At 39.3% G+C, this 25314-nt stretch overlaps 1 protein-coding gene across 1 annotated transcript in view; it reads left to right on the forward strand.

Moving 5' to 3' along the window:
* Positions 1-647: 647 nt before the first annotated feature.
* The window catches only part of LOC306757231 (RNA-binding motif, single-stranded-interacting protein 2-like), a 34456-nt gene continuing 9789 nt past the window's right edge, over positions 648-25314 (forward strand). Inside the window, exons 1-4 of the mRNA XM_079242208.1 lie at positions 648-766; positions 14683-14849; positions 23519-23577; positions 23813-23904. Of these exons, the coding sequence (XP_079098334.1) occupies positions 695-766; positions 14683-14849; positions 23519-23577; positions 23813-23904 (390 nt within the window). The 5' untranslated portion in view covers positions 648-694. The remainder of the gene's footprint in view (positions 767-14682; positions 14850-23518; positions 23578-23812; positions 23905-25314) is intronic.

Raw genomic sequence — 25314 nt, forward strand, 5'->3', positions numbered from 1 at the left:
AATTTCTTCAATGAAAGTGCATGAATACATTTGAGGACGACTGAGATATTTCTAAAAAGATATAGACCTAAAGTGACCTAAAGTGGACTTTTTTTTGTGCAATATGTTCACACCACAGTATAATATATTTAATATATTTAATATATTTTGTGATGAAACAACAAAGTGTGTTCAGTGAGAGGCTTCTTCGGGTCCGCTGTAAGACTGAAAGATACAGAAGATCATTCCTGCCAGCAGCCATCAACCTCCGGAACTAGACCTCCTCAAATTAATTATTATCTACTACAATATTGAATTTCCCTTTAGGGATTAATAAAGTATTTTTCATTCATTTAATTTCATTTCATTAATTAACCGGTTCTGTGTACTTATTTTTGCCTGAGACCAAATAATTAAGGTGTAGATACAATGCTTGTCATTAAAAGAAAACAGATAATTCATAGAGAGTATCAAGAAAGATTTTACAACTCCAACCAATCACCTCCCCGCTTTCCCCCAGCGTGGAGGACCCCTGCAGGAGGCCCGGGGCCAGCAGAGGGGGGCCCCTGTCCTGCAGCCGCAGCAGCAGCAGCAGCAGCAGCAGCAGCACCACTCGCAGTCAAGCAGCGGGACTCCAGGCTCTCACTTCCCCAGCTGCTGACGTCAGCTGGCAGCCTGGGCTGTGCTCGCCGCTTCGGACATAGCGCCGAGAAAAATGCTGCTCTCCGTACCGCCAAGGGCAGGAATCAACCCATACAACGGCTATAACAGCAGAAACAGCAAAAAGGTAAACGCTCTCTGGATTTTGCCCTCATTTTTACCTTGTTCGCCCTGCAGGACAACAAGCCCGCGTCTGTCGCGACAAAAAAAAAAAAAAAAAAGAAAGAAAAAGAAAGGGGGGCTTGTGACAGTGAACTGCAGTGTCCTTGAAAAGCTAAACGTAGTGAATTTAACTTAACACTTCGTAGAGTGAATATTCCGCTTAAAGAGAGAGAAGCCCGCTCCGTGCCGTGTCAAGGTGAGACATTTTTCCAGCGCTCGCGCCTGTCACGCAGGACCCCCGCTGTTTTTTATTCAGTAGTATTTATATGCGCGGGTGCTACAGTGAGGATGTCGATATGGCTTTCTGTTCACTCATTTGAAAAAGTCAATGGTGGAGAGCAACTTTTATGGGTAACTGTACCGTGCTGGGATAGCGCGTCTGTGCCTGGATGTGTTTGTGGAAGTGGGGGTAGGGAGAGAGGCAGGCTGGAGGAACATGGGAGAAAATCATTTCTACCTCTTCGTCCGTGGGCTTCGGGGAGATTCATATCTGATCTTAAATCAGTTCTTCATTGTCTCCACTGCCGCGTAAGTTCGCAAAGTTTTTTCTTTCTTTTTTTTTTTTCCTGGTTTCCAATCTGAAAGCGGAATATGCCCCACCCCTTGAAAAATCCCACCAGACCATGATGACTACATTCCCAGAATTATGAATCGCGCTGTCTTGTTCACATTCACTGTTGACAATGTCACTTTTTCTGTGTAGGAAATAGCAAACCTGCAAATGCTCTTCATTATTATATATATATATATATATATATATATATATATATATATATATATATATATATATATATATATATATATATATATATATATGTATATATTAAAAAAAGTTATATAATGTTTATGAACGTGCTATTACAATTCAGTAAAGCCTAATGATGACAGAACTCATTGTATTTCTTTTCCTTTTCTTTTCTTTTCTTTTTTTTTTTTTTTTAACTTTAGGCTTTTAAAGTCTATTTCCTGAGTGGTGTGTTTCTGTTTGGTCATGCGTACCATGTGTGTTCTCTGTGTGGACCATAATTAAATTACACATGCCATATTGTGATTGTACATTCACAGGCTCTGCAGATGCTGAGCCTCCTTCTTGCCGTGCCTGCTTTTTCATCTTGAATCTGTTCCTGAACTGCGAAAGGCATTTTGAAAATGTATATTGACATATTGTCTTTCTGCGATCCTGGGCACCGCCTGGCTGTGCTTCCTCACAGCTCTGATGTCAACATTTATGCTTGTCAGAGGTAAACAGTGTAGTTGTGACCTCTTTCGACACGCGCATAATTTGCAAATTTATTTGAATGAGCTCACGTTGGATAAGCATTTTAATTGGACGTATATTTCCATAGTTGTGTTTAACTGCTAAGTGAAGACTCTCCAAATTACCAAAACATGTTGCTTTTCGGTTGGAGTCTAATAAAATTCTTAAATGATACTGTTTAAAAAGGAAGAGCAGCATGTGTGAGTAATCAAGGGTGTGGATGCTGTTACTTCTAATTTCATTCTTTTAATTCGGCTATTTTGTCCCCACCTATTTAAATGTTTTACTACTTATTAATGTAAATCAGCAGTTTTTACTATCATGTATCATCTTTTTATCCTAAAGAGTTGTTTAAGTTGTTGTAAAGCAACATTGTAAAGATTTTTCTCTTCAAAAAAAGCCACAAGGCCTGCATTAGGAAGTTATAGAGGTACTCTGGCAAGTTTAGGCCTCAGAAGCAGCTGCCTGCACTTAAAAACCCCAAGGTACACTTTTGGGTTTGCTTGTTTTGTTACAAAGTTACAAACACTTGCTGTTTTTTCAATTTGGAGTCACAATTTGATTAGAGATGAGGACCAAACGGCACAGTTTGGCAAAAACAGAGTTTGTGCAACCAAAACACTTGGTTAGGTTTAGGAAAAGATTGTGGTTTAAGGTAGTTCATTTAGAGCAATTGTGAGCGTGTCAGAACTTAGTGGACTTTGCCTAACGTAAATATCATCATCAGAGTGCGTTCTCTAAGTGTAACTCAGACTTAGGACTTGTCCGCCTGTCACGAAAGCAGTGGAGATGTGGTGTGGACCCAATTGCAGAGATGAGGGAGGCCGGTATGCAGAACTCAAAACGATTTATTCTCCTCAGAGGAACCCAGGGAACTCAGAACAGACAAACTAAACTGAGGTACAAAATGATCCAGCAAACAATGAGTGAACATGAGTGGTATAAATACACAGGAAAAACCGAACGAGAAACAGGTGAAACAAATGAACTAAATGAACCCTGGTGAACCAAATCAATGAACAGGAAATCTAAGAAGCTAACCAAGAACCAAGACAGGAAAAACTACAAAATAAAACAGGAAGCCCAAAAACAAAGCACAGAAAAACCCAAATCATGACACCGCCAGGTTTATTCATAGTGCATATGGCTTAATACCTCTTAATGTGACTTCTAGTTTCCTAGAACAAGAATACTGAAATAGGACTGCTTGGTAATGCCTGCATTTGCCTATATCTTTGTCTGCGTCTAAAGCAGCTTTCAGTGGTTATTACATGTTTAGATACTTTCTAGGTTTCATCAGTGAGAAACTACAGATTTCATATGATCACTTGAAGTCACCTTTTTCTCCCCTGTTTACGAGAACTTACGCTAGTGATCTTTCAGATTTTCACAGAATAGCATTCTGCTTTTCAAATATATTGTCAGACAAGAGAAATATGAGAATATTTTGATATGACAAGTCTTTTTCTATTGAAGACTTTTAACGAAACAACCTATTGATGATTGTTAAAAGACTTCATTATAGCAATTGTTATAGCCCAGATTTGACTTGTGAAATGTGTTTTCCTATTCAGGAGAATCGGTTGGAGAGTTGTTTTCTGTATCAGACCATTTGAGTGAATTACTTGCATTGTTATTAGTTTTGGTTTTGAATAGTAATGATGATAGTGACAGATGAGTGAAATTTATCAGGTTTTGTATATCAGACAAGCATGGTTGTTACACAGCTGGGAGGTGCTGGATCATTAAAAAAAAAAAAGAAAACTTACAAAAGGCAGTTTTAAAGGGGAAAATAGTTTTCAAAATACTTTTTTAGCCTATTAAACCATTACTAATTTAATTACCTTTCCATGCTTGCATGGCCTCCTTAACAAGAAGTAAATCTTAACAGCTTGTGGGCAAATTCAGTGCAACACAACCAAGATGTATGGAGTAGATTAATTTCAGCCTTTGTTGTTGTTCTGTTTGCAGTCAACAATCTGATTTTTTCATAGGAGGGTACAGACTAGTGTTACAGGAGGTTAATATGTACAGAAAAAAGTTTTGCCCTGCAGTTACCATGTTGCTCTGTTCTGTAAAGCTCTGGTTCACAGAGAAGTCAAGTTCACCATTTCATCCGGAAACCTCTATCTCTTTATCCTTTCTTTCCTTTTCATGCCGTACCTGAGCTAAACAAGCACACAAAGATTGAAGGTAAACCAGTTGAAGGAGTGAGAAAAGTGTTCCTTGTGTGTGTCTGGTGATTGCCTCGACTGAAAAGGCGTTAGGTTTCTGTTGTGCTTAAAGCCAGCTGCTCCTCCCCTGACTCAGCACCTCATTTCCTCCCTCAAATAAATAGAATTAATGTTCTCAAATCAAATTTGGTTGGTTTCCGTGTAAAGCTTCCTGGATGGAAAAATAACAGGAGGCGGATTGTCGCTTCTTAAGGTATCACGGGTCTCAGTTCAGGCCTCATCGAATGGCATGTTTTTGTACTTTTCATTCAGATTTTTGTTCTCTTCCCGGCAGGAGTCCTTTTCAACAAATGTCAACATACTGCTGTGATTTAAAGCTCTGAATGCCTCAGCATAGACTCAACTTGGCCAAAGAGCAACTATAGATGAAAAGAAAGGAAAGGAGCATACTGACTGGAGCAGTAACAAGGATGTATGGGGTTGCACTTTAAAGACCATTGGTATGAAATCTCCTATGACTTTTTAGATCTATGGTTTAAACCTCCCACTTTCACCTCCTCAGGCTTTCAGACGTCACCATGTCTGGATCCTGGTCTTAGATTAACTTTATGCTCCCTTGTGTTGTTAAGATCATAAACTTGCTCAAGCAACATGCTTGAGTTTGCTTGGTAAAATAAGCTTTTGCAAATTAACTAGAAATCAGCCAAACACAGAGATTGAACAGGTTGCATGGACCAAGTCCGCAATCAGACCAAATCCGCAATCGGACCAAATCCGCGATTGGACTGAGTCCAGCAGACTATTCTGATGTAAGTGCACCCTAAGATGAAATACCTTAAATAAGTATGATTAAGTGCCGTCTCAACACTTAGGGTGCATTCATATCAGGATAGTCCGCTAGACTCGGCCTGATTGGGGACTCAGCCCAGTTGTAGGGGGATGTATCCATATGGACTGAGATCGCGTTCACGCTGCACTTTGGTCAAACGAGGCAAACCATTAGAATGATTTATCCCCATTCCCGCTAAATGTGGCGCTGCACTAGTATTTAGCAAAAGAAAGGACAAGACCTGCGTGAAGAAAAAAACTCAGATTCCTCCTTCTGCAAGCTAAACATGGAGACAGAACTATGGCTGTTTTGGGTTTTTTATTTTGTCTTATGCCAGTATGCTGCAGAAATACACTGCAACAATGACCGCAGCATGAACAACAGACGGGGCAGAGGATTGTTAGCGCAATCACTATGTATTTACTCACAATGCAATACTACGGCAAATGCAGGAAGTGACGTTTTTTGGAGTCCGCTTCCTGTATTTGGTCCATTTGAAAAAGACTGAGACTTGCTTTTTTAGGCGGGCTGAGTCTGCTTCACTGATCCGAATCAGAATTCATTTGGCGCATTCCCATTTCCTCAAATAAAGCAAACTTTCCGAAGAAATGGAATTGGATTCGAATCAGAAAGACTGGTGTGAATGGACCCCTAGTGAAACCACTGTAGCGGTTTTTTGTCAGAGCTGAGCAGACCTGAATTTATGTGGATATCTGGGTGCAAGGAAAGTGTTATGCCCTACAGCAGCAGTCATGCAGCTTTGACCTAAAAATCGGGGCAAACTAAATATTCAGTGATTGATTAATTCACTACCTACAGTATGTCAAGCATATTTTCCTGCCTCGCTGACAGGAACTGAAACTGACTGCTGTGTGGGAACAAAATAGATTTTCTGCTGTTAAAAAAAATTGTCAAATTGTCTGCATTCATGTAAATGTGCATGGTGTGCGGTAAATGCACAAAACGTGCAAAGTCATCAGGATTGTTTGAAACATGCCAAAAAACGGACAGCAGGACACTGCAACTAGAAACTATGGAGAGTGAAGTATTCTAGAGCTTTTTATATGTCAGCCTCCCTCATTCATTACACCTCGTTACAACTAAATACAGACATACCCCCTGACATTGATGGGGATAGCCTGGCGTTCAGTTGGTTTCAGACTAATGGAAGGCAGCTGATCTCTAGAGGGGTCTAAAAATCCGTGATTTAACTTGAGACCTCAATATCAGGAACAACAGGAAAGTTGTACAATATTGAAGCTTTTAATAAGCATAAAAAATTATATTAAAAACAACTGTCACAGCTAGTAATCGTTTCCAGTTTCAGCTGCTTTCAACAAACAAAGAAAGCCCAATAAACCTGCTGTAGATTACATAAGGAGTCCCAAAACACACATAAGTTTCAAGTAAATGTTGATTTGGAATAATGAGAAACTGGGGCTTTGGTAGTTTTGACTGGTTTAATTGAAATTCAGCAACTGTTTATGTAAAAAAAAAACAAAAAAAAACAGATACACCAGATGGAACAGTTGTGATGGTAGCTTAATGCCTAGCTCTGCTGTATCTACTGAAACTAACATTTTTTTTGCAGAGCATTGATACAGAATATGCTGTGGTTTCAGTTTGCAAACAGTAATATTTTTGGAACATATGCTTTACACCTGGTTGGTTTATATATGTCTTTTATAGTCAGCATAAACTGAAAGTGACCTAAACATTACCTGTGCTGAATCTGCTTAAACAAGTCTGGGATATCGCTTACTTTCTGTTTGAATGCTTTATCAATCTCTGGCTTTTCTATATGCAAAACAGTTTTCACACAACAGCTTTGTTTTTCCTTACATGTAATTAGACCTGTTGCTGAAACTTTACGTGCAGTGCATTCATTTGCCATTCTTATTTTCCAGATTTTTCTGGTCTTACAGCGTCTGTCTGACCTTATCCTTTTGGCACCATTGTATTTGTTCTCATGGACTCCCTTGTAGAGATGGGGATGTATAGATCAAAGGTTTCAGTAGGGATTTCTGGTTCTGCAGCTTTAAAGTCTCCCACAAAGAGAGGGGCATTACCAGAGTAAACCTTGCTGTGGTTGTCATGAGACAGAGAGATGTAGCAGCTGCTTCAAGGCCTCCAAGTTAAGTTTCTCTTTCAGTTTTTTCATCCTCTTCTTTTCTTTTGGACTGAGATGCTGCTGTTCATAGTGGTAGTCTAGGATCGAATGTTGTGTCTTTACAATAGACGCAGTGCTAACACCACTGGATGTAAACACTAATATAGACTCTGTAAGTAACATGAGTGTCTTGTTAAAAAAAAGTTTATGGAGATAAGTTTTGAGCCACACACAAAAGCAATTTTCTTTTTTGAAAAAAGGTTTTTGTACAGACTGTTTTTCCAGGAATTTATCCTGTTTTCTAGTGTTGGCTCGTGCATTGCAAGTGAAAAATGTTTGCAGAATAATGAGCTCTGTCTTCTCCTACCTTTAGACGTCTGCATGCTTTTGCTGGTAAGTTTCAGCTGATATTTCCCGTACACATAGTTGTGATTCCTGTTTAACAAACTCAAAGTTGTGTCTTTTTCAGACTTTGGATGCACAGCATTAAAGGCTTCAGCCATCACTTAAAAGAGCGATCTTCTGTCTTTGCAGCATTTTGCATAGACGTACCTCGTGGTTCCTCATAGGGCTCTAGTTTGTGTCTAATATTTGCTGTTTTAGAGTTTATCCATCAAAAAATACTGACAGATTGTTTCTTACATGGTAAAGTCTCTCATTTAGTCATATTTTCTCAGATATTAAATGGGGCAGAATAGAGTATATTTTTTTCATCAATTTCAAATACCAAAATAACACATTTTCAAAAACCAAAACCTTGTTTACTCACCAGTCAAAATCTTGTACTTTGGGGGCTGAAATAATGACAATTTCTTTATAATACTTGATAGAGAATTTATGTATATGAAGGAAACTGAACACGTACACTAGTCAAAAGTTTGGAGATAGTTTCCCAGTTGGATTTAATTAGAAAGAGTGTCCAAAATTTCGACTGTGCTGTATGTCATGGATGTAAGTTGGTACATATAACTTACACATACTGTTGACTTGGATGCCTTTCAACTCCATATAATCCAGCTGTTCCACTGCAGTGACTCTTAGCCTTGCTGAACTCTGCTGTTCAGCCACCTTTGTCCCTCTGGCTCTTTGCCAGGCATATGTTTATCTATCTCTCTGTTTAGTCAGATGTTTTGGATTGGTCCCCAGTTTGAGTGCCAGTTGCATCAACCGGCCAAGGTGAACAGGTAGAAAGGGAGACAGAGTCCTTGGAGAAAGCACAGCTGTCAGAAATCTGATGCCAAGTACCGCAGTTGATGCCAGACACTCGGTGTGTCTCACATTTTGTGTGATCTCTAGCTGAGCTGTGGGCCAGTGTTTTCAGATATCCGATCCCAAGCTCTCCAGCATTTGTCACCTGACATGGCTTGAAAGCCATGAATACATGTGCATTAGTACTGTGCATGTGTGTCAAGATGTAATCAACAACATGAAATCCCCTTTCAGATATGCACTAGTTGCAGTTAATCTAAATGCAACTAAATGTGTCGGCTTTGTGTTTCAGTGAGCACCCCGGTGTTTTGTGATGGAAATCTGACAAGATCAGACTTAAGCGTGTCACATTCTCCGCGAGAATCGAGAACTTTTTCTTGCTCTTGGGACCCCAGAATAAAATGACGTCATTTTGTTCTCGCGGAGGGGATTGAGGACAGTTCTCAACACGTCAGGCTGGCGGAAGTTTTTTCTTGTGGGGCTCCGAGAAGTATCGTGTGATCGGTTGGACATTTGAGGTGGGCGGGTTTAACTTGGAAAAGTATGAAGCTTAAAATTGCCACTTTTTCTTCTGCCGCGTATTTGCTGTCGCAGGTAAAACAGATTGTTTTGACAAAACAGCTAATCGAGTTGTTAAAAAAAAAAAGGACAAACATTTTTACGACGTATCGCATTAAAACACACGGAAGCAGCTGCGTGAATACCCCACCCTGCTGTGGACGAATGAACATGTTCATTGCACATACAAGCAGACATTGCCGCCCAAAGTGATCCCAGAAGAAGTTTCTCAGCTTCTTCTGGGATAAATGGGCCAGACAAAAAAGATTTTTTTTTCTTCTTTTTGCTTCTCGCGGAGGATGCAACAAGCTTTAGTAACATCTACAAGTAGAGATGGGTTAGTCAGCCTTTTCCTTAGCTATTCAAAGGAATCTGACAAATTGTCTAATAAGTATGGTGTTTATTTTAACTCAGTTTTTTTTTTTTTATCATTGTCTGAGCCGAATAATCACACACACACACACACACACACACACACACACACACACACAAAAACCTGCTTATAAGTGTTTGAGCAGTGCTTCAAGCGTTTGCAGTCCGTTTCCCAGTGTATCAGTATTTTCATTTACCCCATGTTTTGCCATATTGTTAACTCAGTGTTGTTGTTAGGGTTGATATAGTTTTTTTTATGGTCATGTTAGATGTGATAAAATTGAAAAATATGGTGAAGTGAGAGATCAAATTTTTCTCAAGTCGAGAACGCCCGTGTTGATTTCGTAGTGGAGTCAAACGCTCATGGGAATAACACAGACTGTTCAGTAAGCTTAGATATAGAAAAGCTTCTATAAACCGCTGCAATGTTCACATAACTGGTTGGTACTTGGCAGACTAATATAAATTGTTATAGCAATAATACGTTTAAAAACAACTCAGGCTCTACAAGGACTTTGGCCGTGTGCCTTGCTGAGTTTGCTGTGTAATCTGATGTTCCTCTCTCTGCACCGAGTTCCTCTCTGTCTTTTCTACGGGCATGAATAAAACAATGACAAACATTTATGCCATTGCACCAGATATCTTAAAGATTGAATGCCGTTCCTTTAAGAGATTTATGAAGCCATTAATGCATCCCGTATTTGAAAAGAGCTTGAGAGACAGACCAGTTGACGGTTAATATGTGCCTATTAAAACACAAAAGGAAGAGGAGGGAGGCAGACAGAATGGAAGGAGGGTTCAGGAACGAGTTAGGACGTGAGTTTAGTGTCCCTGTCACCTGGTTGGAATGTGGAGCTCCTCATTCAGATGGGTGAATGATAAGATCAGAGACAGACACAGAGGATTTCCTGTCTACTGCCAGTATTGCACCTCACTGCTGTCCTAGACATGCAATCCTGGCCCAACCCTCAGCTAACATTAAATATTGTTTGAAGGGGTTTTATGGTTGTATTTTTTTCATCATTATGTGAGTTTCAGCAGTTCGTACTGTTGTTCCATTCATTTTATGTACTTGCATTATTCAACTCAGGCTGTAGTGTGTCACAGTTGCCATAAGTCGAGAACATGCTGCCAGTCCATCACACGACCTCTACAAATATTTTATTTGTGTCAAAATTGAAAGTTACAAAAATTTTAATGAATGTTGAGTCAATGTCAAATGATCGATTAACCTAATATGTGTGTTTTTTGAATGGTGGGAAGAATCAGAGTAGTTGCAGAGAACCCACACTGAAAGACCTCAGCTGAGATTCAAACCAGAAACGTTGTTGCTGTCAGATGGCAGCACTAACCACCCCAGCAGTATGCAGCCTGGTACTGATTAAAAAGAAAACACGGTTAGCTGCATTGCATTAGACGCTACATTTCTTATTTATAAATTTTTACCAGTATAGTAATAATAACATTAGTGTAAACAGTTAGTTATTTCTTTAAAAATGTGAATTGATGCTTCAGAACTGTTTATTTTAAAGTTTTACATACTTTTTTTCTGTTTTGGCCTTGAAGAAGAAAAAAGCGAAGCGAAGCAACAACTAGAATCTGAATCCTCATTCAGGCAGACTATTAATCTGCACATGAACATCCACTGTAAGTTGGTCAGCTGGTCAGACAGGCATGGTTCTTCCTGCCTGAGGAAAGGCAGGAAGGAGCGCAGAGCAGGGGAGGCAGGCAGACCTCCCAGGAGCTAGGATATCCATGGAATCCCATGGGTCAAATTAGGGTCAGCTGGAGAAATCCTACAGGGAGAGACAGAGGTAGAGGGAGACACACTTACGCCCTGTTGACACACCAGTGTTTCCATGCAAAACACAAATTTTTTCTCTTTGCGTATTTGAAAAAAGGTGCATTTACTGAAGAGGGGAGTGAATACTATCTCCATGCAGAGTGAAAATGCAAATAAGACTGGAAATGTGTAGTGTGTGCATGGCAGGCCTGTAGTAGGTGGTGAAACTTTGCAATGACATAACCAACAAATGCACCACATCCTCATCAGACCTGAAGCCATAACAACAGCTTGCATAGAGGTTCATTGATTATCTAGCACATGTAATCTCTGTCTTTGCTGACAGAAAATGTTAAAAAAAAAAAAATCTGGTTTTGCTTTAAGAGACAAAAATTACTTTAAAAGATTCAGCACCACAAACACCTGCTGTTTGCATGTGAAAACCTCGGTGTACAAGTCCAAGAAGACATGACAGACATTAACGTCCCTAAAATATTCTGGTTTGTGTTGACATGGACCGGATTCCCTTTGGTTTTAAAGAAAATTTCACTCCGGAGGCTGTTTTCAAACCTTTACGGTTTTGTCCACCCAAAACTGCATCACCGTGTAAACAAGAGGCGGAAACTCTACAAACATTGAGGGTTGAAGGTGAACCACGACACGTGCATTTTTGACGACAATATATCTAATTTCCTTTGCACGTGTCACCTTTAAGAGTGGATATTATTGTCAGCATGATAACAACCACAATTAATAACAGATTTTGACACGTTCTGATTGGCAGCCTCACTGTCTTGATGGAAGTTCACATCAAGTTAAAGGAAATTATTTTATTTTTTAAGGAATGTGCTTGATTTTTATCTCATGTTTGGTCCTAAAAATAAATCAGTGGTGTTCTCAGCCTGACAGAAAAGATAAATCGAAGCACGAGGGCTTTAAAGTAGAATACCAAAATAGATTTGAAGGTATTTATAAAGATGGCATCAAATGCACGTAGGAAAACATGAACTGTTTGGACTTGAAGGTTGCAGGTTTTTCATTGCTTCATTTTCCATTTTGAGGATAACAAACATATGGATACCACTTTGAAGTTTAAACTACAACATAGTTGCCTGTGACTGAGCTTAATGGAAGATCACAAGAGCATTACTAAACCCTACAACCACTGACTTTTCTTGCATTTTGCCTGTTTTAAATCCAGACTACACACTAATAGATTTTGCTCTTTAGTTTCCAAAAAGAGAATCCGTTCATAGATGCTGTTATGCCGGTTTTTTATGATTTGTAGAACTAGTAAACTAGTAAATGTGCATGTGTGTGGCTACAGACAGGTGATTTAAGGGTGTTGTTGTGATAATATGCTCCTGGTTATGTCTGGATGATGACTGAGCTTGGCACTTGGGTAAAGAGTGTATGAATGAGATTACAGGTCTCTGCTTTCCTGTTCTTTCATTCACAAATTAGCTGCCTTCAGATCTGATTCATCATGACAAGATAGAGAAACTCCTGCAAGCAGACACATGCCATACTTGTCCAGCAGAATGTGTGCATCCAATAAAAAAAAACACAAGGTCTTACTTTTATAGTTGTTGCTCTTATTTATTATTCTTTAGGAATAATTATTCATTATTCTTTAAAATGTGCTTTAAGATAAAGCAAAGTTTCCGCATCTGATGACTTCTTTCTGAGGAAGAATGCTTTCAGTATTTGTTACAACTGTAAAAGATGCATTTTTATTTTAGGCTGCAGTTTCATTATGATGCTATTTTTGAGAGTGGATTTTTAGTTGCATTTAAAAGTGTGTAAAACAACTTAAATTCCTTCTGCTTTTTATTATCAGCACAACTGAAAGGATTTAAAATCTGGCCTTCAAGGCAGTTTATACATCCTGAAATGTGTGTCCTTTTATACGTGGACATCTGCCTGAAATGAAAACTATGAAAGAAAATAACACAGCTTGTTTACTTTTTAACATCGAAAGATCATGTCCCCCTCGCCTCCATCTACTGGGAAAAAGCTGTGTCAAAGTCAATGGTCATCATCAAAGGGAGGTTTTTGCTGGAGTTGCAGCCACACTAATGACAAAGTAGAGGTCAGAGGAGCTGTCATAGAAGGACTCCATGCCTTATTCTTGGTGTTTAATTAGCGGAAATGGATGATATTGTAGGTGGTCCTGGTTTGACTTTTTCTCCCTGCTGCGTTTTTCCCTAAACACCACCAGGCTGATCAGTGACCCTTACCTCCCTCATTAAATTAACCCATTGTCCGCCTGCCAACTTGTTAAAATGACTCTCTGCCCTCACAGCTGCACTCTCTTCAGCTGAGCCACAGAAGATATTTATTCTCACTCCTTTGTGTGCAACATTTAAAAAAAATCTACATCAATGTGATTAAAGGATTTTTTCACAGTAAACTGACAGTTCTGGTGAGGCTGTTCTACTCTTAAGTCCCAGTGTTTATTACATCAATCTTGCAGCCATTAGATCTATTCTTGGACATAGATTTTTTCTAAGTTCTTGATAAGCAAAGATATAATAAAACAACATTTATTTATCCATTGAATGAAATGCATCTGCGTGGTTACACAATCTTTTGTTTGATATCTCCCAGGACAGCCACAGTCCTGTAGTGAGATGAGATGATGCATGGTTGTTGTGCAACATCCTCTCATGTTCCTAGTGAGTCATCGACTAGTTGACTGCTGTAGCTTACAACTAGCTTTCTCTAGCAGATCTTCGTAGACAGAATAAACAGAACAACTGAGAGTAAGCTATGAGAAAATATTAAGATAGCAGTTTTTAACATTAAAAAAGTGACTTTTGTTATAATGTATATTTTCCTGGTTGTGTTTGTATTAGTAATTTCACAATACTTTGGTGTCTGTTCTTATGACCACAATGTGCAAGCGCTCTGAATGAAACTTGAACCCATTTCTGTACCTTCCCACTGCTCTACTGTTCATTTGCAAAAATATTTGATATTAAAATGGCACATTAGTGTGATGAGCTTGAGGGTTTGGAATGTTAAGGAAGCGAACAATGCATTTTTTAACAGATGTTAATGATTCCGGTTCGGAGATATCCTTATAGCTGTTGTAAAGTGGAGCTGAACAGCAAAGAATAGCCTGCATTGTTAACGTTTAGTTAACCAATTGATTCTGCATCATGAGACTCACTAGAAGTTGGTCTGAGATTTTTAAATGGTAGAGGTTTTTTTTTTTTTTTTTTTCATTCTTGTAGTGGTTCCAAAAGTAAAAATGAAGTTACCCAATACTGAGAAAGCATAAGAGGCCCCTTTTCCTTATGTGGAGTAGTCAGCCAAGAGGCCCCACATTCCCTTCAGAAAGAAGTATTTGTGAGTGTTGACATGAGGGCTGTATGATATCAATTTTCACGGCTCCCCCATAATTAACTGTTTGATGCAGGATTACTTTCCATTTCTCCACAGCACCAAACACTCCTTTAGGTTTGTTGCACTTTGAATAAAAGTACTGACTGAAGTATAGTGCCAATTATTTTTTCTTTCTTTCTTTTTCTTCTTTCTTCACAGTAAAGCAATTTGTATTGTATGCTTTCCTTTGAATTGCAGCAGGCCTATGTGTCCTCCGGCCACCAGATGGCGCCCCCCAGTCCCAATACCAACAGCAGTAGCAACAGCAGTGGCGGAGGCGGGGAACAGCTGAGTAAAACCAACCTGTACATCCGCGGCCTCCATCCAGGCACTACGGATCAAGACCTGGTCAAACTATGCCAACCGTGAGTTTTTAAATAATTGTCTTATCAAAAAAATGAGAAAATAACTAATATTAGAGAAAGGTATTTGTTTTTTAAGAATTTACTTTGAATTTTATTTTTAGACAAAGGGACCTGATCATAGACTGTATATAAAAAGATGGACGTAGCCTCCGTGACGTCACCCATAGGTTTCTGAAGAGCTGAATTGAAGCTCGGTGGGCGGTTCCTCGCCATCTTGGCAGAGGCATGTCGTCTCACCCGCAAAATACAAATATGGGCAAAGACGTAGAGCTGAGAGGGGGCCTGTGAGTGTCATGGTAGATGATTGGCATCAAGAGAACTCCGAGCTTTCTGTAGCAAAGAGCTAACCGAGCTAACCCGGAGATAACAGGAGCTAACCAGCTAACCGAGGTAAGCCGGCTAAAGCTAAGTCACATTGTTAACCGGCTAAAAACCGCGGTTGTTCTACGTTCTTCTGACTTAAAGTGGGAGACGGGTACCTGTCAATCAAAAGGACACGCCCCCTAAATATGCCGAATTTGGAGATTAAATTACTTTTAAACGGGGGAGTTAGAAAAAAATTCACTCCCCTTACAGTTGTCATGAAGGTAAACCTGACCTATTAAACCGAAAATAGATTTTTGAATCAGGCTGTAAACATGTTTGTTTCTGCCATGAAGTTGGTCTGTTTAACTTGGGAGTCTATGGGGATTTGCTCTGTTTTGCAGCCAGCCTCTAGTGGATAAAGGGGGAACTGTAGTTTTACACATTTTCACATAGGCATCACTTTCGACCGCCAGAGGCTCTGTCCATCTTTCATATATGGTCTATGAACCTGACTCATTGATTTATGGACTACTGATTTTGAGCATCAAGGTTGTTGCCATTTTGGCTTTTGAACCCATATTGTTATTTAACTGTTTGAACAAGAGGGTGAACCTTAGCAGGAGTGAGTGATGGGCCAATTATAAAAATCAACTGGTGATTGCTGGCTGTTTTGACTGGTCGAGTTTACGTGCAAATCATACTATGGCTGTGACAATGTTTGGAAGTGCAATATGCTGTGCTTTTTATTATCAGCATGCAAACCTAGGTATTTACAAAACCCGTCTGTCAAGGGTTACATAACACTAATGGTGCATTCACACCAGTCTTTTTGATTTGATTCCTAGTCCGTTTTCTGATTAAGTCCAGTTTGTTTGGGAAATTGTGAATGCTCAAACAAACTCCGATTCGGATCAAAGAAACAAACTGTCTACTTAAAAATGCATATTGGTGCGCTTCATGTGGATGTAATACAGGCGTACAAAATGCAAGTAAAGCGCATTGTAGGTTCAGCGCACGGCACTGTGGATGAACACAATCAAAACTAGAGCTGCAACTATCAAGTACTTTTGTAATCGGGTACTCTGTCGATTATTACTTTGAGTAATCGAGTACTCTAACGATTTTTTTTTTTTTATTATAATTTGTAAAACAAATACTAGAAACTCAACCAAAGTAAATCTATAAATGTATATTTGTGAAGCTGTTGTATGTGTTGTTACTACCTAATGCATGATGAAAAATTTTTTAAAACATGATACTTTTAAAATGTTTTAAAAGTATCATATTTTAAAATGTGCCAACGTGTTTGTGCACGCGCTCAATGTGTGGAGAAACAATTCTCAACCAATCGCAAATTTCTGCATTTTAAAAGATTAAAAAGAAGAATTCACGTAGAAAGAAGGACTGACTTGTAAAACATGTCCAAAGTATCTAAGAACAAACCTATGTCTTGGTGGACGACACGCTTGTTAAAAGTGTGTCTGTTTAATACGGAATAAACGTTTGCTGCAGGAACAGAGGCCACACCTGCCGTCACACGCTGCCTAAAACATGCGCTTTGACTCTGCGTGTGTGCGGGAGAGACAGATGAGGGATGGATTACAAGACGGTTAACGTGCGTTAGCAGCCGACACCTCGCCATGCTTCGTCACTGCTGACTAATATCACAGGTTATGACACTGTACATTTTAACAGCCGCTGCTGCTGTTGATATAAATCGCAAAGCTGAATCTCCGCCTGGAGCGGTGAAGTGGGGTGTTTTCCTTTCAGGTGCTGCAACATTGAGACCTGCTTTACAGCACACACACTGCACTACGTTTTCTGCCCTTTTCAGTGTGAAATGGTCCCACGCTTGCGACTTTTTTGGTCTTTTCCTCCCCTCTTCTTCATTCTCTGCCATTCGAGACCAAAGCAACAAGAATCTTCAGACAGAAAGCAAACCGCTCGCCGCTGCTGTTAGAAATGTCCGTCATTAGTCCCGGTGAAACAGTCATACTGTACAGACACACTGTAGGCGACAGGCTCTGTTTTTATATATTTTATTAATGTTGAAATATTTTATATGTTTACTGAAACAGTGATGTAGTCCCTCCGAATGGCACAGTGGTCTGAGAATGCCGGGATGATGCATAAATTAAAATATATCACCACGTGATATTAATTAAACGACGCCTCGAGGCAGATAATTTTCCTCGATCAATTTTTGTATTCGAGTTACTCGAGTTACCCAAGTAATTGTTGCAGCCCTAATCAAAACATAAGTGTGTGTGTGACAATAGGCAGCTCTGGAAGGGAGAAATGCCTCGTGGTTAGATTTGGAAGAACTCAACGAAAGTTCAAATTCAACGCAAGACTGCTACGATCTGATGCAGCTTTGTATCTTGATGTAACAAGTTTTCTTCTTTGTTGGTATCTTGTCTTTTCCTCCAGTAATTCTTCCTGCAGCGCAGCCTATGGTGGAGGCGAAGATACGTTATTTAGGAAGTCCGATTTGTTAGTAGTGCAGCATGAATGCAGACTTGGTTTGGAAGAATGTTACACCCCCTAGCCTACACTCAGCCCCCAAAAAATTTCAGTACAAATTAGGGACCTTTTTCCTTCTTCTTCATCATCATCATCTTCTTCTCATTGTGAGTGAAATTGAATAATTTCAAGCTGCAGCTGATAATTAGAACTGTACGTTTCTATTCATAGTGTTTACATAAAGCTTTTATTTGACAAGTTTGTCACATTTACATGCATAAAATAAACATGGCAGTTTGAATCTACTGGCATCGCATCGACACTTTTCCAGATGTCCAACTGGACTCGCAGCAGTCCACTAGCACCTTCTTATGATGTTCTCTATTTGATTTTGTGCTTGTGTTGTTCTCACTCTCATATATAAGTTGCTTTGGATAAAAGCGTCTGCTAGATTAGAATAGAATAGAATAGAATAGAATAGAATAGTTAAACTATAATAAACTATTGTTGTAAACTTATACTACAACACTAGTAACAGATAAATATGTTTAATAACTTTAGTATTGTCCAGTTGATGCACATATTCTTTCTTGTTATTGTGCATTTAGTGCATTTATTGTGATATGCCTTTGTCCCGATTTGATTCGATTATGATTTTTTTGGGTGCCGATTCGATTTAAATTGCAATTCTCACAATTCTTCGATATTGCTGATCTTTGTAGATTAAAAACAAAATGTGTATAAAATTTTATTTTGCTCGTTATTTTTCTTACGGAAAAAAACAACGCAGTAGCCAGACCATCATTCTGCTGCTATAATGCCCAAGAAGATGAGGAAAAAGATCAAAATAAAATAATAAAAAATGACAAAAACTTTATAGTACATTCATTTTATTTATTTGAAAAAAATTGATTTTTTTTTAAAAAAAAAATTGATTTTAAAGTTGTGAAGGAAAAAATACCGATTTCTGATTTTTTGATTAGATTTTCCCACTCCTCGCATTTAGGGCTGGTGTTTGACCCCTAATGAAGGCTAATACATCTTGCATTCTGTCTCTTTTCTGAGGTCCCTCCAGACAGTAAAAGTCAGTATCGCATTGACTCCTATTCTTACTTTTTTCCTTTCTTTGCTTCATATTTGCTACATATTAAAAGACAATATTTAAAGCTGAGTTAATATTGATGCTATGGTAGGCCAATCACCCTCTGTAGTTCAATGGAAAACTATTAAACCAATTGTGATCATGCAGATAGATCTGCCCTATGGACTTACTACTTTCTTTCAATGAGTTGATAATTGAACATTACTTATATAAATATACAAAAGATACATCTGAATTTTTTCTGGGACTTTTGATGAGAGAAGTTTTTTTTTAATCAGGTTTATAAGAACAGTTTCATACTTCCGCTGTACGCTGATTTGTGTTGTTTGGATCAGAGAAGCTGGATTTGTTGTTTTTGTTTATTTTTTGTGATTACTGAGCTTATGGTCTGAACTTAGCTGGTTTTATACTCCAGTCAACATTAGCTGGAAAAAATGTTTAACTCTAATACTAAATGGCAGAAAAGTTACACAGAAATTTATTGTAAGAAGAAAACATCTGTGCTGTCCAGAGCAATGCTTTTCATCTGGTGGACACATGAAATTCAATGGTTTGAGGCCTTTCCCAGTTGCTTGCTAAAGTACTGTTTAGACAATGGAAAACAGAGGATTTTGGAGCAGCATCATCAAATCTAAGCCAGTTTGATTACTTATCAACAATCACTCAAAAACAAAAGTTGTCTATGAAATGGTCAGGACTTGTAGATAAATAGAAGACAGACTCTTCACATACAGATGCTTATGAGCATTTTGCCTCCTTAGTCACGTTCAGACTTTGTACTGAAATGAACTTACTCAGTGGAAGCAAACTAAGACTTACACACCCTTGGATGAAAAGATTTTATAGTTGGGCTTACAAGCACAAAGACACATGCAGATAAAGCCAATTACAAAGCACCCAAACCAGTTTTGGCAGTTGCAGGTCAAGACTACACTGTACGTCACAGAAGCGATTCTTGAACTGCAGTCATGGTTTGTTAAGAAGAAAGGAGGAAGATAGGTCAGTTCTGATAAATCCTGGCTCGACGATGTTCCTCACATAACAAGCCCACCCTCTGTAATTTTTGTCTTTTAGTTTCCCCTTTAACCTTTTGCAGCCCTTCATGGAAGAGTCTCGTAAGCATTAAAGGCACTGGGTTAATTTATGTGGTTCATGTATTGTCAAGGCCGCAATCAAAGCAAGTCTGAAATCTGGGGTTAGTATGTGAAATACAGAGACTTCATTGTAAAAGCAGGAGATTTACAGAAGTCATTGTGGAGTGGCACAGAAGTGGAGAGAGCACTGAGGCTTTAGAAGTGCCTCCAAGGGCTGCTGCTCAACCTAAATGAGTCGTATGGTCTCATGTGAATGAATGTCATTCAGCCATGTAAAGGTTTGGGGTGCCCTTTAAGCCCTTCTGGCAGGGGTGTCCAAAGTCAGGCCTTAAGGGCACCTATCCTGCAGGTTTTCAATGTATCGTGTTCCAACACACCTGACTCACATTTAATGGATCCAGCAGCCTATGAAGTTCTGTTCAATGACAGATTTATTTGAGTCATGTGTGTTGGAACAGGGGAACATGGAAAATCTCCATTATTGTGGCCCTGGAGGACCAGAGCTGGACACCCCTGCCTTATGGCTTCTGGAAGGTTGCAAGCTGATGTTCTGCTGCAGAAAGGCTATACAGCACAGGTACACATGCTCAGTCTTGGTGTCATTGCTGGGGAAATACATGAAACAATGCTTTTGATTTTCTTTTCTAAACTCTAAACTAAGGAAACAAAAATACCAAAAATATTTTCAGTCAAAATATTTTTCCTAGAAAGCAAACAATTAGAAGTAAATGGGAAAAAAATAAAGTTATATTTTAAGAATACATTTTAAATGAAAAATCAGTACAAATAGTCACAATGTTTATCTCTTTACATGCTTTTAAACAAGTTATTGAAAATGGGAATAGAAGAAAATTTCAGTTTGTAATCATCTACACAGCAGAGTTACTCAGTGAATGTATATTGACTAAGTTTAAATTAGTATGTGTAATGCAAAAAAGGAAGCCTCTTTCGCATCATGCTAGATCACAATGGACACTTAAATGTTTCAGCAATTTTATTAACTACATGAAGAAGCTCATTATCTTTGTCACGTACCTGAAGATATTTTATTTTTGATTAGCCAAGTACATAAACTAAAAGGAAAAATTAAAACTGATTAAATCTGTTCCAAAAAAATGATAGGATAAGTGTGTGTCTGCAAGGTCTTCTGAAATAGTGGGATCTGAAAAATAAGTTTTAATCTTATGGTAATAGCTTTTAGTTTCAAATCTATGAACAATTTTTGCAGGTGTTCTTAAAGACCCATTATGTAACTTTCTGACCTTAAAACTCTGCATCCTGGAGTTTTTCGATGACACAGTGACATCTATCGTGCATTTCTAGAGCCGCTGCTAACCAGCAGCATCCCGAGAATGAGAAACCACACTATACAACTTTTAGATTCGGGATGCGACGCAGCAGAGTTTCGCTTCACGGTATAATAAGGAACTGGCTGTTTTGAACACGCGATGTTGCTGATTCAGCAATGAAACGGAGGAAGATTAAAAGAGAGAAAGTAACAACACCAGAATCATTGTAAGATTGTCTTTTGTTCGCTAGAGAGAGCGAACAGGTCAGGTAGGATGCAAGACTGATGCGGAATTAGCCGTCAATAGGGCCCGTGTGATGGGAAAATGTTTAAAGTTCTGTAGTGTGTCTTTAAAACTCAGCACGCTGTCATAAGACTGACTTTACATTGTTTCACATTTCTATTTAAAGAAGATTTTATGTAAATTTTTTTGTCTGACTAGGGTTAGTTTATATTAAATTTGTGTGTAGTGACTGATTGCAGCTGTTAGATTACAATATTTAGTAAATGATTATCCAAAGGCCTGGTTACTTTGGTCCCAACATGTCCTGTGATCACAGGTGGGCAGCACTAGATGCAGTCTTAATGCACCTAGACTGATAATGTATTTTGATCCACTGAGGCAAACCACATTCAGATGTGGTCCAGGACACTTTTTTCCGCAACAACAAAAAGTTTTTTTCTTTTTCAACTCAAGTATATTGATCATGTAACATTAAACTTACTGTTCTTCTTATATACTTGTTGGCATTGATTATATCTGCTGTGGCCATCATATTATGAAATGTTTTGCACAAATAAAAACAAAAGCATCTCAACTTTCCTGATGTATGTTTAATGAGCAACAATTTAAAAACTATACTTTTGCACGATTTTCTTTTAGTAAACAGCAGAGCACATCCTGATAAACAGCAAAGTGCATCCTGATAGTGTTTAAATTTTAATGTCTAAAAGCTCCGTTGTGTGTCACGGGTTTGCTGATGATTTCTGCAACAACACAGTTTATTTTGTGCTTCTTTTCTTCCCTCATATCATATCTGTTAGCCTGCAGAAGAAAGGTGAATCCCAGGTGAATCCTAAATGTGCAGAAGTTTGAATAATTCTTTAGTTCAGTTATTGAGTGTGTGAGCGATTTTACAGAAACATCAGGAGACCTGCTGACGTCCTGTCTGTTCCTCAGCTGACGGATGACGCAGAGCGAGCAACTCAGATCCGATGACAATTGGTTACTCAAGACATGTGGGGATGGATTGTAATGCCAGATGTGAAAACACATCGGATCAGTCAGGGCTTGTGTTTACAACAATATGTGAACAGCTTGTGAGTATTTATATGACTAAAAAGAGCTACGGCCACTTTTGAAGTAGCTAAAGTTAGAACGTGGGTGTAAACCGAGCAAGCAGGAGGAGACACAGTGACAATATTCTTACTACAAAGTCAGGTGTCATCCGTGACATACGTCTCCATTGCAGCCGTCTAGTCGGGTCTGAGTCATCCTTTTTAAATGTCCTCTGTTCACTAATGAGGGGGGAGCATAGGACCCAGTGGTGTGCTGCAATGGGAGGGTGGAAAAACAGAGAGGGAAAAGGACGTGTAGGGAAGGAAGGCAAACTGGAGGGGCGAAGCATCAGGTTACAGTGTACATTCCGCCCAGACGCCATGTCGACCAAACACAGGAACACCAGCCTTCCTCACTGGATGAATTCATCAGATGAGGGCAGATCTACTATACTGCAGCGCCGCTGCACCGTCTAAAAACACTGTATTCCATCCGTCTGCACTTCTTACATAATACTTCCCATTTACTTCTTTAAAGATGATTTTCATATCAAGAATCTGCGTGATACTGCATTCATGTGTCAATTGATCCCATTCTTTTTACAGACAAGCCTTCTTGTTTACAGCCACAGAGTGCCGGATACATCTCACACAGCACAGTCTTTTTTGTTTTGTTTTATTTGTAGAAACTTCAAGTGCAAAGTAAAATCCTTTGAAAAGAAGTACTCAATTTATGACACTTTTTAAGCCAAAAATATCAGCAGTCGGAGGCAAATTTAGACGAGGTGTTGGTGAGCTATCCTGTTTGTGTCTGTCTGATAAAGAACAAACTGTCAGGGGGCCTGGAGGTGTCTCTGTGTGTTTAAAAACAACTACAAGGAAAAGAGTTACTGTACAGCCTCCTTAGACAGTGAGAAGGGTAGAGGCAGGCATAGTTTTCTGTGGTACTTTAGATCACAATAAAGAGGTTGCTTACAGGAAAGCAGACTATGTGTTCATGCTGACACCTGCAGTCAGGCACCATGAGGAAAGTGGATATATCAGTACACATGTAGTTGGAGCAGATTCCTCTATTTAACCTATAGTCACCTCAGCTGTCATTGATCCTGTTTCTTTCTGTCTTTCTATGTCCCTAAAGGTATGGCAAAATCGTGTCGACCAAGGCCATCCTGGATAAAACCACCAACAAATGTAAAGGTGATTAATGTTAATTCTAATTTTTTTTCCCTTTTCTGTGGGTTCAAAGGTGTTTAGAGTTTGTCTTTTTAATGACTTGTTGAATATGTTGAAAATATTTCCACCTGCTTCCAACATTTACACTAAGCTAAGCTCTCAGGTGTGTTTTGCTTTTCATATTACACACAGGAATGCTGGCATTCTTATGTAACTCTCCAATGGTGTTTTTTTTTTAAGAGATTTCTCTCTTTTACAGGGTATGGCTTTGTGGATTTTGACAGTCCAGCAGCAGCGCAAAAAGCTGTTACTGCTCTGAAATCCAGTGGAGTCCAAGCTCAGATGGCCAAAGTAAGACTTAGCCAGCCCCTGTTAACTCTACATGACTGCTGCTCTTCATACCACCAAATTTTAGTCAGAAATAAAGTGATTAGATATAATTAGCCTCCATATAAAAGGAAAACATCATAGAAACAACTGGCTAGTTTATTAGGAGTTTATTTTGTCATTAGCCAGACTCGGACTGGGCTTGTTATGAGCAGTAGTTGTGTTGTTTTTACCTATTCATCTGCCTTATCAAACCTTTTTTGTGTCCTCTTGCTTCCTTTCCCTCCTCGCTGCCTTTTCACTCCTTTCCCTCACGCTTTGTGTATGTTGCTAACCAGCTCCTGTTGTAGCGCTTGTTCTGAGCTCTTTGTCAAAGTGTCCGCAGTCAAAGCAACTCTTGTCGGCCCATTAAGCTGATCCTTCTGGCTCTCAGGCTCCCCTTTGAGGGAACCCAGGGGAGGGTGCCACTACACCCTCGGTCAATGCGACAGGCACAAAGAACTGGCATTGTCTGTCGTCTGGGCAAAGGCCTGGGGCTGACACCATCACTTAATATACCCCGCCCCAGTGTCCCTGCTCCCTCCCTCTCTCCTGCACCCAAACATACCAACTGTAATGCAACCCCAGGGTCTCCCTCAGCCCAGCTCTGGAAAACTGTAACAGATATACACAGCGAGCTGACTTGAACCAGTCCAGTGCAACTAAATCTAGAGTCTAAGTTCACTGCAGCTCCTCTGTGAGAGTGCCACACAATCCTGTGCATCTCAACACCGGACTAGTGCAACTAGACACCAAAACTTGACTCATCCAGACAGCATGTGCTCAGTCAGAGGTGTTGATAACCACAATATTAACCTAAATATGCACAGCTGCTAAGATTCTTTGGGTTACTTCAGGTCAGAACAAGAAGGAAACAGTAGTCTAAGATCAATTTATTATCGGCACCAAGGTTTGGTTTTATGTGTGTGTGCATTATGGTTGACGTGGAGAGTTGTTCACAAACACAATGAGCCACACCTTGCAGTCCTCAGAGTATACTCTGTCCCTGAATGAGCCATCCTGGCCTCCAGGCTGCAAGCCCACAGGAGCTGCGTGCGTAGGAGCTGGAGAACAATGGAAGAGTTAAATTTAGAACACTTTTTACCTCCTAGCACCTCCCAGTTCAAACCCAGATGTCGGCTCGCATGCACTGCTCCACACACAGGCTGGCAAATCTGACAACAATGAGACACACCTTCACAGATATAGCTTGCAGAACGCCTAGCACAAAAAGAAGCCTCAGCATATCCCATTTATGTGCCTGAGCGTGTATATTTTCATTTTGACAACAAAAATGAAAGTAACCGCTGTGTGAACTAGTAAATGTGAAATATGGGAATAGTCCTTTTTGTTCGTTTATTATATATATAAAATCCTTAATTCCATTAGTTTCAC

Source organism: Telmatherina bonti, assembly GCF_933228915.1.
Source record: "Telmatherina bonti genome assembly, chromosome: 6".
NCBI classification, from domain to species: Eukaryota; Metazoa; Chordata; class Actinopteri; order Atheriniformes; family Telmatherinidae; genus Telmatherina; species Telmatherina bonti.